Source organism: Puma concolor, chromosome A1 (assembly GCF_028749965.1).
Source record: "Puma concolor isolate L17-30 chromosome A1, mPumCon1.1.hap2, whole genome shotgun sequence".
NCBI lineage: Eukaryota > Metazoa > Chordata > Mammalia > Carnivora > Felidae > Puma > Puma concolor.
Genome location: NC_141667.1, coordinates 104,453,906 through 104,469,096, shown reverse-complemented (window position 1 = coordinate 104,469,096; position 15,191 = coordinate 104,453,906). Strand labels below are relative to the sequence as shown.

At 36.9% G+C, this 15,191-nt stretch overlaps 1 protein-coding gene across 3 annotated transcripts in view; it reads left to right on the top strand.

The window, feature by feature from the left end:
- LOC112860353 (general transcription factor IIH subunit 2) overlaps positions 1 to 15,191 on the top strand; it is a 36,438-nt gene that overhangs the window by 9,141 nt on the left and 12,106 nt on the right. For all 3 annotated transcript variants that reach the window (XM_086699453.1, XM_025923663.2, XM_086699460.1), the window contains exons 2-11: positions 1,364 to 1,448; positions 2,246 to 2,323; positions 2,651 to 2,687; positions 3,607 to 3,693; positions 5,856 to 5,906; positions 6,232 to 6,286; positions 10,442 to 10,547; positions 11,981 to 12,071; positions 12,228 to 12,315; positions 13,279 to 13,386. In XM_086699453.1, the coding sequence (XP_086555579.1) occupies positions 1,393 to 1,448; positions 2,246 to 2,323; positions 2,651 to 2,687; positions 3,607 to 3,693; positions 5,856 to 5,906; positions 6,232 to 6,286; positions 10,442 to 10,547; positions 11,981 to 12,071; positions 12,228 to 12,315; positions 13,279 to 13,386 (757 nt within the window). In that variant the 5' untranslated portion in view covers positions 1,364 to 1,392. The remainder of the gene's footprint in view (positions 1 to 1,363; positions 1,449 to 2,245; positions 2,324 to 2,650; positions 2,688 to 3,606; positions 3,694 to 5,855; positions 5,907 to 6,231; positions 6,287 to 10,441; positions 10,548 to 11,980; positions 12,072 to 12,227; positions 12,316 to 13,278; positions 13,387 to 15,191) is intronic.

The following is a 15,191-nucleotide window of genomic DNA, read 5'->3' as shown; positions in this document are numbered from 1 at the left end:
ATATGACTTCACTCATATGAGGACTTTAAGACACAAAACAGATGAAAATAAGGGAAGGGAAACAAAAATAATATAAAAACAGGGAGGGAGACAAAACAGAAGAGACTCTTAAATATAGAGAACAAACAGAGGGTTACTTGAAGGGTTGTGGGCGGGGGGATGGGCTAAATGGGTAAGGGGCATTAAGGAATCTACTGAAATCATTGTTTCACTATATGCTTACTAATTTGGATGTACATTTTAAAAAATAAAAAATATAAAATAAAACTTTAAAAGTAAGAAGATAAAAAAAAAAAAAAAAAAGTCTGCTTAAACAAAACAACAACCAGAATAACCAGACTAGAGGAGGGAAGAAATAAGAAGGAGAAAAGGAAGAAAAAAATATATATGTATAATAAGAGTTGTCCAAGAATTAAATCAGAAAATGCAAAAACACTGAGTGCCTTGGAATCTCGGTGGCAGCACTGTTCTGGAAGAGGGGCTGTGTGGTTCATCAGCACGTCAGTTCTGCTCCAGTAGATAAGCAGTTACTAGGCGTGGAGGAGCAGGGTTTGGTGTGGGTGGGTCCCGCCTCCACTGTGGGCCTGCTATTGATTCCCCGAGGCCCCACCTGTGGCCCGCCAGGTTGTCCCCGTGGGCCCCTGGAGATGGCTCTGTCACTCTGCAGCCCAGACTTTTGGAATTCAAAGTCCTTTGGCCAAAACACTGCTGTATTGACGGACAAGGGATCTTCGGGTCCCCCTCCTTCTCTGCCATGTTGGATCTGTCAATAAATTTCATTTTAAAACTTCTGATTATAATGGGGTGCCTGCCTGGCTCAGTCAATAGAGCATGTAACTCTTGATCTTGAGGTTGTGAGTTCCAGCCCCACACTGGGTGCAGAGCTTACTTAAAATAAATTTTTGATAATGAGAAAATTCACACACACAAAAGTGGACAGGTAATACAGTGAATCACCGTGAATCCATCACTCAGCTATAATAACGATCATTTGCAGCTAATCTTGTTTCATCTACTCCTTCACTCACTTCCTCTAATTCTGTGGCCTTATCCTATGACACATCTATAATGCATTTTTGTTTTTAAAAATTATAAAAAGATGCTTATCTCCGTTGGTGCCAGATTTGTGCATAAATGTTTGTATTTTTTCGTAAGGATGGGAAAAAGTTTCATGAGAATTTTGTGAAGTATTTTTAACAACAATTAGTGAATAAATTGCTAAGAATTCAATGATCTTGCATTCTCTGTTTTTATTTATTTTTTACTTTATATGTTTGCTTCCCTGTCTTTACTTTTCAAATTGAAATGTATGAATTTGGTGGCAAATATTTTTAGAAAATTCACGATCTAGTGATTTTTACAGGATATTGAATAATACATTTAAGAGAAGAAATGGATGACGAACCTGAAAGAACTAAGCGATGGGAAGGAGGCTATGAAAGGACATGGTGAGTAGGGCGTTCTTATTCTCTTTCTCTTTTAAACATTGTTTCTCAGTGTTGTTTTACGGCTTTATCTCTCTTCCAGTGACTGTTTTTTTTTTTTTTTTTTAATATTTATTTGTTTTAAGTTAATTTATTTTGAGAGAGGGAGAGCTCGAGCATGAGTGAGTAGGGGAGGGGCAGAGAGAGAGGGAGACATAGAATCCCGGGCAGGCTGTCAGTGCTGAGCCCGACGCAGGACTTGAACTTACTAACCTGTGAGATTATGACCTGAGCCGAAATCAAGAGGCAGACACTTAACCAACTGAGCCAGGCACTCCTCAGTGATTGGTTTTTCTAACACATTTATTAAAATATATTTAACACATGTTTTCACCACCCCAGTAAGATCCTTCATGCCCATTTGTGATTAATTCCATTCGTACCTCTAGCCCTAGGCAACTACTAATCTACTTTCTGTCTCTATGGATTCGCCCTTTTAGATATTTCATACAAGTGTAATCATATAATATGTAGTCATTTATGTCTGGCTTCTTTCACATAACAATATTTTCAAGGTTCATCCATGTTGTAGCAGAGATCAATAATTCTTTCCTTTTTATTGCTGAATAGCATTATATTGTATACCATGTTTTTATTCCTCTATTCACCAGTTGATGGACATTTAGATTGATTACAACATTTGGTTTTACGAATAATGCCACTGTGAATGTTCATGTGTAAATCTCTGTACAGATACACATTTTCATTTCTTTTGGATTAATAAATTTTTAGCTTTTCTAATGAGTCATTATTCCTTATAGGGAGATTCTTAAAGAAGATGAATCAGGATCACTTAAAGCTACAATAGAAGATATTCTCTTCAAAGCAAAGAGAAAAAGGTATGTAAACTGTTTGTAAGTGTGTTATAAAAGGTAAAACTGACTCCTTTAAGTCTTTCTCTCCACCTATGCCCACTCTTTAGTATTTCATTACAGCTGTGTTCCAGGGAAACTGACCTTTAAACTCTTGAATAGGGGGAAGGAACCAGCAACCTAGCATCTCAGCAGGGAATTGGGTCTTCAGGGACTATCCAAATGCCTGTAATTATGTGGATCCCCTAAGTTAATAATTTATTTCACTAAAAAAATTCAGGTTACTTGAAAAGTTATATTGATTTTCGGGGTAATAAAGGACATTCTATTAAAATGTTTGCATAATTTTAACAGAGTGTTTGAGCACCATGGACAGGTTCGACTTGGAATGGTATGTTAATTTTTTTATATAATTTGTTTTATTGTTTATTCATTTTAGAGAGAGAGCGAGTGGAGGAGGGGCAGAGAGAGAGGGAGACAGAGTATCCGAAGCGGGTTCTTCACTGACACAGAGAGCCCGTTATAGGGCTCGAACTCATGAACCGTGAGATCATGACCTGAGCCAAAGTCAGATGCTCAACCAACTGAGCCACCCAGATGCCCCTATTTTTTTTTTTTTCTTTACCAGGACAGAACTAGCTGGGTTACAGAAACATTTTGTCTTGACAGAATAAACAATACTAAGTCAACAGACCTTTTAAAAGAATATATTAAAAATATAAGTTGGGGCGCCTGGGTGGCGCAGTCGGTTAAGCGCCCGACTTCAGCCAGGTCACGATCTCGCGGTCCATGAGTTCGAGCCCCGCGTCAGGCTCTGGGCTGATGGCTCAGAGCCTGGAGCCTGTTTCCGATTCTGTGTCTCCCTCTCTCTCTGCCCCTCCCCCGTTCATGCTCTGTCTCTCTCTGTCCCAAAAATAAATAAAAAAACGTTGAAAAAAAATTTAAAAAAAAAAAAAAAAAAAAAAATATAAGTTAAGAGGGCTCCCTGGGTGCCTCAATTGGTTGAGTGTCTGACTCTTGATTACAGCTCAAGTCATAATTTCATGGGTTTGTGAGTTTGAGCCCCTCCTTGGGCGCCACCTTGGGCATGGAGCTTGGTTAACATTCTCCCTTTCCCTTTGCCCCTCTCCCCCGCTCGCCCACACATACCCCGACTCTTAAAAAAAAAAGGTGGTGTGTGTGTGTGTGTGTGTGTGTGTGTGTGTGTGTGTGTATAATATGTAAATAGTAAATGACATTTTTATTTCTTGGTCAAAAATGTTTTTGAAAATTGTCTTCATTTTTGAATTGTCTACCTTTTTTTTTGGTAGATGCGTCATCTTTATGTGGTTGTAGATGGATCAAGAACAATGGAAGACCAAGATTTAAAGCCAAATAGATTGACTTGTACTTTAAAGGTATAGTAAAATCATTCTTATTTATACTAAATGTGGGAAAGGACACTGAATTCTCAAATAAAAAAATTTTTTTTACTATAATAGCTTTATTAAGATGGAATTCACATACCATAAAATTAACTTATTTAAAATATACTGTTAAAGTTTTTTGTAAATTTACAGTTGTTCAACATTATTACCACAGTCAATTTTAGAGCATTTTTATTATTACTAAGAAAAAAAAAACCCCGTACCATTTAACAGTCACCCTCTGTTTTCCCCCAATCCATCTCAGGCCGAGGCAACCACTAATGTGCTTTCTGTCTCTATAGATGTTCTTATTTGGAACATTTGATATAAATGGAAACATACAACATGTCATCTTTTGTGACTGACTCTTTCACTTAGTATAATGTTTTCAAGATTCATCTGTGTTGTAGCATTTTTCAGTACTTCATGTCTTTATTTTTGCCAAACAATATTCCATTATATACAACACTGGGTTATTTCCACTTTTGGGGGCCTTTATGAATAATACTGCTGTGAACCTTCATGAACAGATTTTTATGTGGATCATCTTTTCTTTTCTAATGCTTAATTTTAGCCTGGGTGTTTTGTATTTCATGCACTTTTCCGTGATCTAAGAGAATAGCAGTTGGGATGGAGTGGTGTGCACGCAAGGAGGGAGCTCAGCTTGGGTGGCGTGCAGGCTGTGTTGGGTTTCTGGGTATCCGTTTTTCTCTTCTGAGATTATGTTGTCCTGTTTCTTGTTTACGCTAACTAATGGGCAAGGAAGGGAGGATGTAATGCATTTCCATGAGGAGATATTCCCATACTTTGAACTCTTCCCCCCAATTAAGCCTGAAGTTTGAATTGTTATCTTCCGACAAGGAAAGTCTGTTTTTGATTTCTTTCCCTATGCATTCATAATTTCTGGCAGAAGAGGGAAAAAATAAGAATACTTCTTCTCTTTACTTTTTCCCAAAAGCAAGTGTATTGGTGAAATTTCGCGGGACTTGTATGAGTCATGAATGGGGCTTCAGAAGAGTAGGGTGAGGGAGAAGCCATTCTTCTTCAGAATCCTCTGCTCCATTTTTTGTACACAAGTTCTTAAAATTTACTAGATTAGATTTGTCCTTTACCTTCTCTTTTAGTGAATTTGTGTGCGCTTATTCCAGTATTAGTCAGCTCTCTACAGTTTAATATCCACAGCATTCTCTCTTTAACATACTCCAATTGGAATGTTGTCTTCACGACTACATTTTAAAGGTCCACCATAACCTCCATGATGTGAAATTCAGTGCCTTTTTATCTTTATCAGAAACTGAAACAGTTGACCACTTCTCCCTGAAAGGTGTCCCTCTTTTGTTTTTTGGTTAGTGTGTGTGTGTGCGCGTGCACGCGCACGCTGTAAGTAAACTCTACCCCTGATTTGGGGCTCGAAGTCTTGACCCCGAGATCAAGAGTTGCACTCTCTAAGGACTGAGCTAGCTAGGCACCCCACCCATTCTTCTTTTGACTTTGGTTATAGATCGTCTCTTGATTTGCTTCTCAGGCTCCTCTCCAATTTTCAAATGCTGGAGTGCCCTGGAACTTGGTCACTCTTTTTCTTTCTATCCTCTTCCCCTGAGTAAATATCGTACATTCCCATGAAGAAATTTTTTTAAAGAATGTAATTTTTTTTGAGTTATAAACTATAAGTAGAAGTGCTACCACATCATTTTGAAAAATGATACGCCAAAATAGCTAATTATTTATGCTCTTAATTTCTATCCTCCTACTCCAGTCAGCATCTTGCTTTGTCAGTCAGTTATCCCTTTTCCTTACCGAATTTTCACTGTCTCTGGACTTAATTCAAATCAGTCCCCTCAGCTTATAAACATATTCAGATTATTCCTAACTTGTCAAAACCCATCCCCACTTCTGCTCATTCTCCTGTGTTTGGCTTCATTGGATCTTTCCATGTTTAGATTGTTTCTGTCTCACCATCTACCATTTTAAATTCAGGCTTATTTAGTGTTGTGATTTTTATTTTTAATATTTTTAAACTTACTCTCATTTAATATTTTTACTAAGCATTTTTTAAAAATCATAAAGTGATGCTTGATAAATAGGTTTCACCAAACATGTTCTGTATGGTTATTATTTTGCCCTTATCTAGTGTTTTTGTTTTCTTTATACAGTTGTTGGAATACTTCGTAGAAGAGTATTTTGATCAAAATCCTATTAGTCAGGTATGTAGATAAGTGATAGAATTCACAATTAGATTCCTGATATTACTGCCAATTATAATTTATTTTTAGAACATTGGGCATACATTCTGTAGATTATTAAGTGATCCAGATTGTGTACCAGTTTCTGGTACATTTGTCAGTGAAAAGTAAAGTAACTCTAGAAATTAAATAATGTACAGTGAAATCATAGCTAAATTTATGTCAAAAGCCATCATGAGAAAAAATTTCTCTTGTTTCTTTTGTAATTACTAATTCAGGTTATTTACATTCTTATCAAGAAAAAATAAATTGTTAAATTAATGATCATTTTTGTTTTTATTTTGAGATTGGAATAATTGTAACAAAGAGTAAAAGAGCTGAAAAACTGACCGAACTCTCAGGTATGCATAAAATTACCTTCACAGGACTCAAGGACTTGGCTCTATTTACTCAACCTTGTTTGTAACCCTGTTTATAAGGTTGCCTAATAAGTAAAATGAAGACTTCTTTTATACTCTCATTGTGAAACACTTAATAAACCCTCCATTAAATCCTCCATTAAACTCTTGGTATTTAAGATGAACTGTTTTAAATTGAGTTCTGTACAGTAATGAATACTACTGCAGTGAATGTAAATGTTTAAGATTCATACAGTCTTATCTCGAAAGAATTAAGATAAAATTATTGTAACCATTCTAAAAATCCACTTAGTCTTAAAATTGATTTTTTAAATTTTTTTTTTTTTTTCAACGTTTATTTATTTTTGGGACAGAGAGAGACAAAGCATGAACGGGCAAGGGGCAGAGAGAGAGGGAGACACAGAATCGGAAACAGGCTCCAGGCTCTGAGCCATCAGCCCAGAGCCCGACGCGGGGCTCGATCTCACGGACCGTGAGATCGTGACCTGGTTGAAGTCGGACGCTTAACCGACTGCGCCACCCAGGCGCCCCAAAATTGATTTTTTAAAAGTTAAACCTCTAGGGGCGCCTAGGTGGCTCTGTCGGTTGGCCGACCTACTTCAACTCAGGTCATGATCTCACAGTTCGTGGGTTTGAGCCCCATGTCGGGCTCTGTGCTGACAGCCCAGAGTCTGGAGTCTGCTTCAAATTCTGTGTCTCCCTCTCTCTCTCTGCCCCTCCCCTGCTCTCACTGTGTCTCTCTGTCTCTCAAAAATAAATAAACATTAAAAATATTTTTTTTTAATTTAAACCTCTAAAGAATAAAGAGTTTAAAAATTGAATTGTAGATATTGTTAATAACTCAGTTTTTCTGCTTATATGGCATGCCTAACTGAATTTTATCATCTTAAAAGTTAGTTCAGGAGGGGAGCCTAGGTGGCTCTGTCGGTTAGGCGTCCGACTTCGGCTCAGGTCATGATCTCACAGTTTGTGGGTTTGAGCCCCGAGTTGGGCTCTATGCTGACTGCTGACAGCTGACAGCCTGGAGCCTGCTTCGGATTCTGTGTCTCCCACTCTCTCTGCCCCTCCCCTGCTCACACTCTGTCTCTCTCTCTCTAAAAAATGAATAAACGTTAAAATTTTTTTTTAATTAAAAAAATCCTCTCAATATTCTGATAGGCCTCTTGAGGGCACCCTTTGTCTCTTGATTAGAATCACTGTTATAAACCACACTTTGTCTCTCTGATTAGAATCACTGTTATAAACCACACTGACAGTAATGTAGTAGGCTTTTTTCCTGTACTCACAATATAGTAGGAGATGAACAAAATATTTTGTATGGTATGGTAGAATGAGAAGTGGATGGAGAGCCAGGAAATGTAGGTTTAAGTTCTGGTCATGCCACTGGGTAGGTGTTTGTCTTGTGGCCAATTATTTAACTTGTTAGGTTTGTTTCTCACTTACGAAAGGAGGAATTTGGACCTAGTAAGGTACTTTGCATTTCTTTCTTTCTTTTCTTTCTTTTTCCCTTTCTCTTTCTTTCTTTCTTTCTTTCTTTCTTTCTTTCTTTCTTTCTTTCACGTCTATTTATTTTGAGAGGGGGAGAGAGAATGCTAATCAGGGAGAGGGGTAGAGAGAGAGGGAGAGAGAATCCCAAGCAGGCTCCATGTTCAGCATGGAGCCCAACACGGGGCTCAATCCCTTGACCTTGAGATCGTGACCTGAACCGAAATCAAGAGTTGGACGCTTAACTGACTGAGCCACTCAGGTACCACTATTTCTTTTTTTTTTTTTAATCTTTATTATTTATTTTTGAGAGAGAGAGTGTGTGTGTGTGTATGTGTGCAGGCAGGGGAGGGGCAGAGATAAAGGGAGACAGAGAATCCCAAGCAGGCTCTGTGCTGACAGTACAAAGCCTGCCTCAGGGCTTGAACTCAGGAACTCAGGAACCGAGAGATCATGACCTGAGCCAAAATCAAGACTCGGGTGCTTAACTGACTAAGCCATCCCAATGCCCTGGTAATTTTCATTTTTTAAATTTTATGATTACAAGAATAAATACTTGAAAAATATATTAAATAATGGCAAATGCTTAGTATTTTAAAACCTATTTAGATAAATAAGAACACCAAGAAGCTCCAAGGAGATGAATGGACAAAGAAGACAGATAATTCATACCAGAATAAAAAGAAAAACTAAATAGCTCTGTCATGATCTCACGGTTTATAAGATTGAGCGCCGTGTCAGGCTGTGCACTGGCAGCATGGAGCCTGCTTGGGATTGTTGGGATTGACTCCTTTTCTCTCTTTGCCTCCTGCCCCCACATGCACTCTGTCTCTCTCTCTCAAAAGAAATAAACTTTTAAAAAAAAAATATTTAGGCAAACAAATGATCAAAAAACAAAGCAAAACCACTCAACAACATTTAATTGTTTTATGTTTTTTCAATGAGGAGAATGAAGTTTGAGAAGCAGTATACTGCTTGTTGAACCACGGAGAAACTGACTGGTACTTATAGTGCTTATGGGCTGATTAATTTTTTAACATTTTTGGGAAAAGCCATAAAAATGGTTGTTCCTTGTAATATATACTTAGGAAACATTATGAAAGAAAAAGCCTCATTTTACAAATATACTAGTGACAAACTGGGAAGAATTGTTCAACAGTATGGAGGTAGTTGGATGAATTATATGATAAAATCAACTTAATAATGTTTTGGTTTTCATTAAAGTGAAGACCGTGTTGAAATAGAAAATGTCTAACTGTATTTCATTGAATCTCAGGTTACATCATTTATAAGATGCCTTTATTTTATGAGCCATCAAGAAGGAAACACTCTAGCAGTTAAACTTTGACATAGTATCTGATGATAATGTAAATTGTTCATACCAAAAAAAGAAAAAAATTATATTTTACACTAGCTCCTTGATAATTTGACATGTCTGATAGCTATTCTCAAGAACTTGGCAATTTCTCCTCACTTTATATGTACTGCTTGGTATGAAATAGACCATCTTTTCACATGTTTCTTCAGTAACAGAAGATAACACAGCTGTGTTTATTTGTGGAAATCTTCCTTTCTTAGGTCATATAAAATTCCTTTTTTATCCCCTGAATAAAAATAGGAAATTACAGTCATTCTTCTCTCAATGCATTTTTGCTTCACTAATAATAAATTTATACTTCACTGCTCTGTTCTTTGCCTTTCTACATAAAAATATCACCTTTTGCATTATAACCTTTTTTAGAAACACTTTAGGTTATGTTACATTACATTATCTTAGAGAGAGAGCGCACAGGCAGGGGAGAGGGGCAGAGGGAGAGAGAGAAAGAATCTTAAGAGGCTCCGTGCTCCGCGCGGAGCCTGATGTGGGGCTCAGTCCCACAACCCTGGGATCATGACCTGAGCCAAAATCAAGAGTCGGATGCTCAACAGACTGAGCCTCCCAGGGCCCTAGAAACACTTTAAATGGCAGTTAAACTGAACATGAATAGGACAGTGTATGTAATGCAGTTGGCACAACATATCAGTAGCCATTCATAGGTTCACATGTAACCAGGCAGTGATGCTGCCTGGCTGCCACTGGTTGTAAGACACAGTGTGATTTCAGAGATGTTAAAATGCTAAAATGTATGAGTTTCTAAAATGATGAAATAAGGAAAAAAGTAAAAAGTTGTGCCCTTTAATAATATTTAAAGTATGTGCTAATAGGGCGCCAAGCTGGCTCAGTTGGTAGAGCATGCAACTCTTGGTCTCAGGGTCATGAGTTCAAGCCCCATGTTAAAAAGAAATGTGTGTTGGGGCACCTGGGTGGCTCAGTTGGTTAAGCATCTGACTCTTGATCTCAGCTGAGGTTTTGATCTGAGTTTTGTGAGTTCAAGCCGGTCATGGGCTCCTTGTTGGATTTGGAGCCTACTTAAATTCGAAAAAAAAAAAATGTGTGCTAATAGATAGAAGCAGATTATTTTTATTCTATTTTTCAATATGAAGTAAAAGTTTATGTAACAAACATTCCTCATAAAAGATTCACTTGCTATAAAAATGTAAACTGAGATTCTGTTCTTTAACAACATGGATAAGTAAATTTAGGGAAAACACAAATTTCTATAATGTATAATAAAATTTTATTATAAGTAGATTATTACATTTCTATTTTAGGAAACCCAAGGAAACACATTACATCTTTGAAGAAAGCTGTAGATATGACCTGCCATGGAGAACCATCTCTCTATAACTCATTAAGCATGGCTATGCAAACTCTAAAGTTGGTATTTTACATTTTTTTATTTATAATTCATTTCAAGCTTTTTGAGTGAATTGAGATGATAATGTTTTGATATGTGTGTCCATAAACTGAGCTGTAACGAAACTCTTACTAAGAGAAATATCTAATGTCATTTATGATGTTTAGTGTGGTATTGATTTGTAATTTTTATTTTACATTTTAGCTGGTAAGATAGATTCTTAAAGATTTTAGAAAAATATAACTAAAACTGTAGCAGTATTAGTACAAAGAAAATGTTGATGGAAAATGTTTTTTTGACAATTGATTATATATGGAATTTAATGTGAAATTAATTGTGAGTTTGTTGTACATTTATTGACCTTTCTTGTTTTGTAGTATATCTGCAAATATACTTTTTCCAGCACACTTTTCCAGCAAGTTCAAGTATGTGGAATGTAGCTAAGACCCTAATAGAAATATTCAGTTAGTATTAGCTCATATATTTTATTCCTGGATTGTCCGTCCTGGTTTTTGTACTTTTATATAATAGATATTTTTCTAGTTTTGAAATAGGTGAGGAGGTAATAGCCATATTAAAGGTAGGCACAATAGCAACATCCACAAATGAAATCAGCCCAACAATGAAGATAAAAGGAAGAAAGCTAGAAATAACTGACAAATTTGCCCCCCAAAAGCATAAAAATCTGTTTAGTAGAGTGGAAGACAGCTCATCACATCTTAAAGTCCCATGAATTATTGTGTAATTGATACACAAAAATTACTGTTTGTGAGTACTGTGAGTCTGAATCAAATATGAGGTTAAATTATAGCCTTAAAAAAGAAGTATGTTGGGGTGCCTTGGTGGCTCAGTTGGTTAAGCATCTGACTCTTGATTTTGGCTCAGATTGTAAGATCAAGCCCCATGCTGGGTTCTGCGCTGGGTTCTGTGCTGGGTGTGGAGCCTGCTTAAGAGTCTTCGTCCCTCTCTCTCATGCTCTGTCTCCCTCAGCTCCTCCTCTGCTTGCTGTGCACTCTCTCAATAAATAAATAGATAGATAAATTGATCAATAAGTCAATCAATAAGTGTAAAAAAGAAGTATGTTACTCTTGTCAAGATACACCTTAAAGTCGATCTATATGGTATTTTCATACTTTCCAATGTACACTTTAGACTTTGTATGAAATGAATCTACTAGTTTGTGAGCTTCATGATGTCAGGAATGTTGTTCAGTCTTGCTTATTACTCTATCCCCAGAACCTAAAAACAGTATTCAGTCAGTATTTATGGAATGAATGAATGAATTTTTTGTGTAGCTAACTTTAGAAAAATTTACATTGACGTAGAGTATACTCGCAATTCATTCCTTTGCGGTGTTAAAACAATAGTCTAAATAAATAAACCACATATACTATTTTTTCTAGGTAAATTAATTAATCTACTCCTAATTGGAACATGTTTTATCTTTCTGTAGACACATGCCTGGACATACAAGTAGAGAAGTGCTAATCATCTTTAGCAGCCTCACAACTTGTGATCCATCTAATATCTATGATCTAATCAAGGTAGAATCAGTACATTTCTTTATAATAAAAGCCAGAGGAGAATTCTGTAGTGAATTTATTACTAGTTTTCAGAAACTTGTTTTTCAAGCACATTAATTCTTGCATGTTTTTTTTTTCTTCCCCCCCAAATGCTCCATTTACGTGGATTTTATGAAGACCCTAAAGGCAACTAAAATTAGAGTGTCTGTTATCGGATTGTCTGCAGAGGTTCGGGTTTGCACTGTACTTGCTCGTGAAACTGGTGGTATATATCTAGAATCTTCAGTATTTATTCATAATTAGTATGTAAGAAATAACAATTGATTAATTAGGATGTTTTCAGGGCGCCTGGGTGGCTCAGTCAGTTGGATGTCCAATTCTTGATCTCATCTCAGATCATGATCTCACAGTTCTTGAGGTAGAGCCCTGCGTGGGGCTCTGCACTGGTAGCATGGAGATTGCTTGGGATTCTCTCTCTCTCTCTCTCTGTCTCTCTCTCTCTGTCTCTCTCTCTCTCTGGCCTTCCCCTGCTCTTTCTCTGACTCTCGAATTAAATAAATAAACATGGGAAAAATTATAAATTAGGATATTTTCATGCCACTAAATTTGAATCACTTCATGTCCTGAAGTCTGTAATATGTATAGTCATCTCAAATGTATTATTGATTCTGTAAGATATCAGCTCAAAATGCAAGAACTTTTTAGTAGTTATGGCAGTATTTAGAGGAAGTGTTATAACTCTTGAAATGCTAGAAATTTCACTAATGTGTAATACTTTGTAAAGATCTTAGGGGCGCCTGGGTGGCTTAGTTGGTTAAGTGTCCGACTCTTGATCTTGGCTCAGGTCATGGTCTCACTGTTTATGGGATCGAGCCCTGCATCAGGCTTTGCCTGCTTGGGATTTTTTCTCCCTTCTTTTCTCTCTGCGCCTTCCTTGCTCAACCTCAATCTGTCTCTCTCTAAATAAATAAATAAAACATTTAAAAAAATAATAATAAAGATCTTATAACTTGGCTCTAACTAAATTGTAATTATAGTTATTCCTAGAGAAGTCAATTTAGAGATGTCAGTTAAATGAGGTTTTTGAAAAATGATGATTTAACTTAAATACTTAATTTTGAAAATGTACATTTTCAGATGGTATAACTTACAGAATTATGTAGAAATTACAATTGATACTCATGTCTGGAAAGCTGATTTTTTTTTCTTTTACTTTTCGTCTTCCTAGGCACATACCATGTTATTTTAGATGAAAGCCATTACAAAGAATTGCTGACACATCATGTCAGTCCTCCACCTGCTAGCTCAGGTTCTGAATGCTCACTTATTCGTATGGGTAAGTGTTTATTTTATGTTGTTGTAAAATGGATATTTAAAAATGACTGGGGTCAAATTAGACTTGCTGTTTTCATTTGTACAAGTTTATTTTAATGCTTAAGAATTTATTTCTTTTAACTTAAATGTTTTATAATTAGAGAAAATTATCCTGTTGAAGCAATCTTGGAAAGTACAAAGAAGTTAAAAGAAAACTAAAACCGGGGTGCCTGGGTGGCTCAGTCGGTTAAGTGTCCAACTTCGGGTCAGGTCATGATCTCACAGTTCATGGGTTTGGGCCCTGTGTGGGGCTCTGTGCTGACAGCTCAGAGCCTGGAGCCTGCTTCGGATTCTGTGTCTCCCTCTCTCTCTGCCCCTCCCCCACTCACTCTCTGTCTTTCTCTCTCTCTCTCTCTCTCTCTCTCTCTCTGTACCTCAAAAATAAATAATAAAACATTAAAAGAAAAAACAAAACCATTTGTTGTCCTGTCACAACAGCCATTACTGACCTTGTTTTATTTTTAAAGGTAGAAAGGTACGAATACACTGCATTTATAGAAAAATTCTTATTGTGTTAAGAAATTTAAAAGATAAGCTACAAAATTCTTTGTACTGTTTGATCAAAGCTGTGTAATACAAACTGCAAACACAGAAGGTTGCAGGGAGGTACATCACATTGTTTAAAAGGGATTTTGGGGGGTTGCACCTGGCTGCCTTAGTTGGTAGAACCTGTGAATCTTGATCTCAGGGTTATAAGTTTGAGCCCCACTGTAAGTGTAGAGATTACTTAAAATCTTTTAAAATAAATAAAGTAAAATATTTTTTTTAAAGGGATTTTTTTTCAAGAAAAGAAGAATGATGGGTTTTGCATCGTCTGAAACAATTTTTCGTTTTCTTATATTTTCCAAAACTTTTATAATGAACACTTATCATGTTTACAATGGAAAAAGGCATAAACTTTTTAAGTATGAGAAAGGATTTCTTTATACATTTATTTAAAGTTTATTTATTTATTTTGAGAGAGAGAACGAGATGGGGAGGAGCAGAAGAGAGAGGGAGAGACAGAATCCCAAGCAGACTCTGCACTATCAGCATGGAGCCCAACGTGGGGCTTGAACTCATGAACTGGTGAGATCATGACCTGAGCTGAAATAAAGAATTGGATGCCTGACTGAGCCACCCATCCTCTGTCTCCCTGCCCCTCCCACGCATATGTGCTCGCTCGCTCTCTCTCTCTCTCAAACATTAAAAAATAAAGTTAAAAATAAAAATGTTTATTATTTATTTTGAAAGAGAGAGCATAAGCAAGCGCTTGCAAATGCCGCTGGGGAAGGGTCAGAGAGAGAGAAACACAAGCAGGCTCAGTGTTGTAGCGCAGAGCCCATGGGGCTCAATCCCAGGAACCATGAGATCATGAACGGAGAAATCAAGAGTCAGAGGCTTAAGTGACTGAGTCACCTAGGTGCCCTTTGATTTTTTTTATTTTGTTGTGTTTTAAAAAAAAATTTTTTTTTAATGTTTATTTATTCTTGAGAAAGACAGCGTGAGTGGGGGAGGAGCAGAGAGAGAGAGACACACACAGAATCCAAAGCAGGCTCCAGGCTCTGAGCGCTCAGTGCAGAGCCTGATGCAGGGCTCGAACTCACTGACTGTGAGATCATGACCTGAGCTGAAATCAGCTGCCCAACTGACTGAAGCACCCAAGCACCTCTCGTTTTCTTTGCTAATATACATTTTTTAACTGTTAGTGAGATGGAATGCTTTTCTGTCTTTTTTTAGTCCATTTCTAGTACTGGTCAACCTCTCCTGTTTCCTTATCTGTAAAAT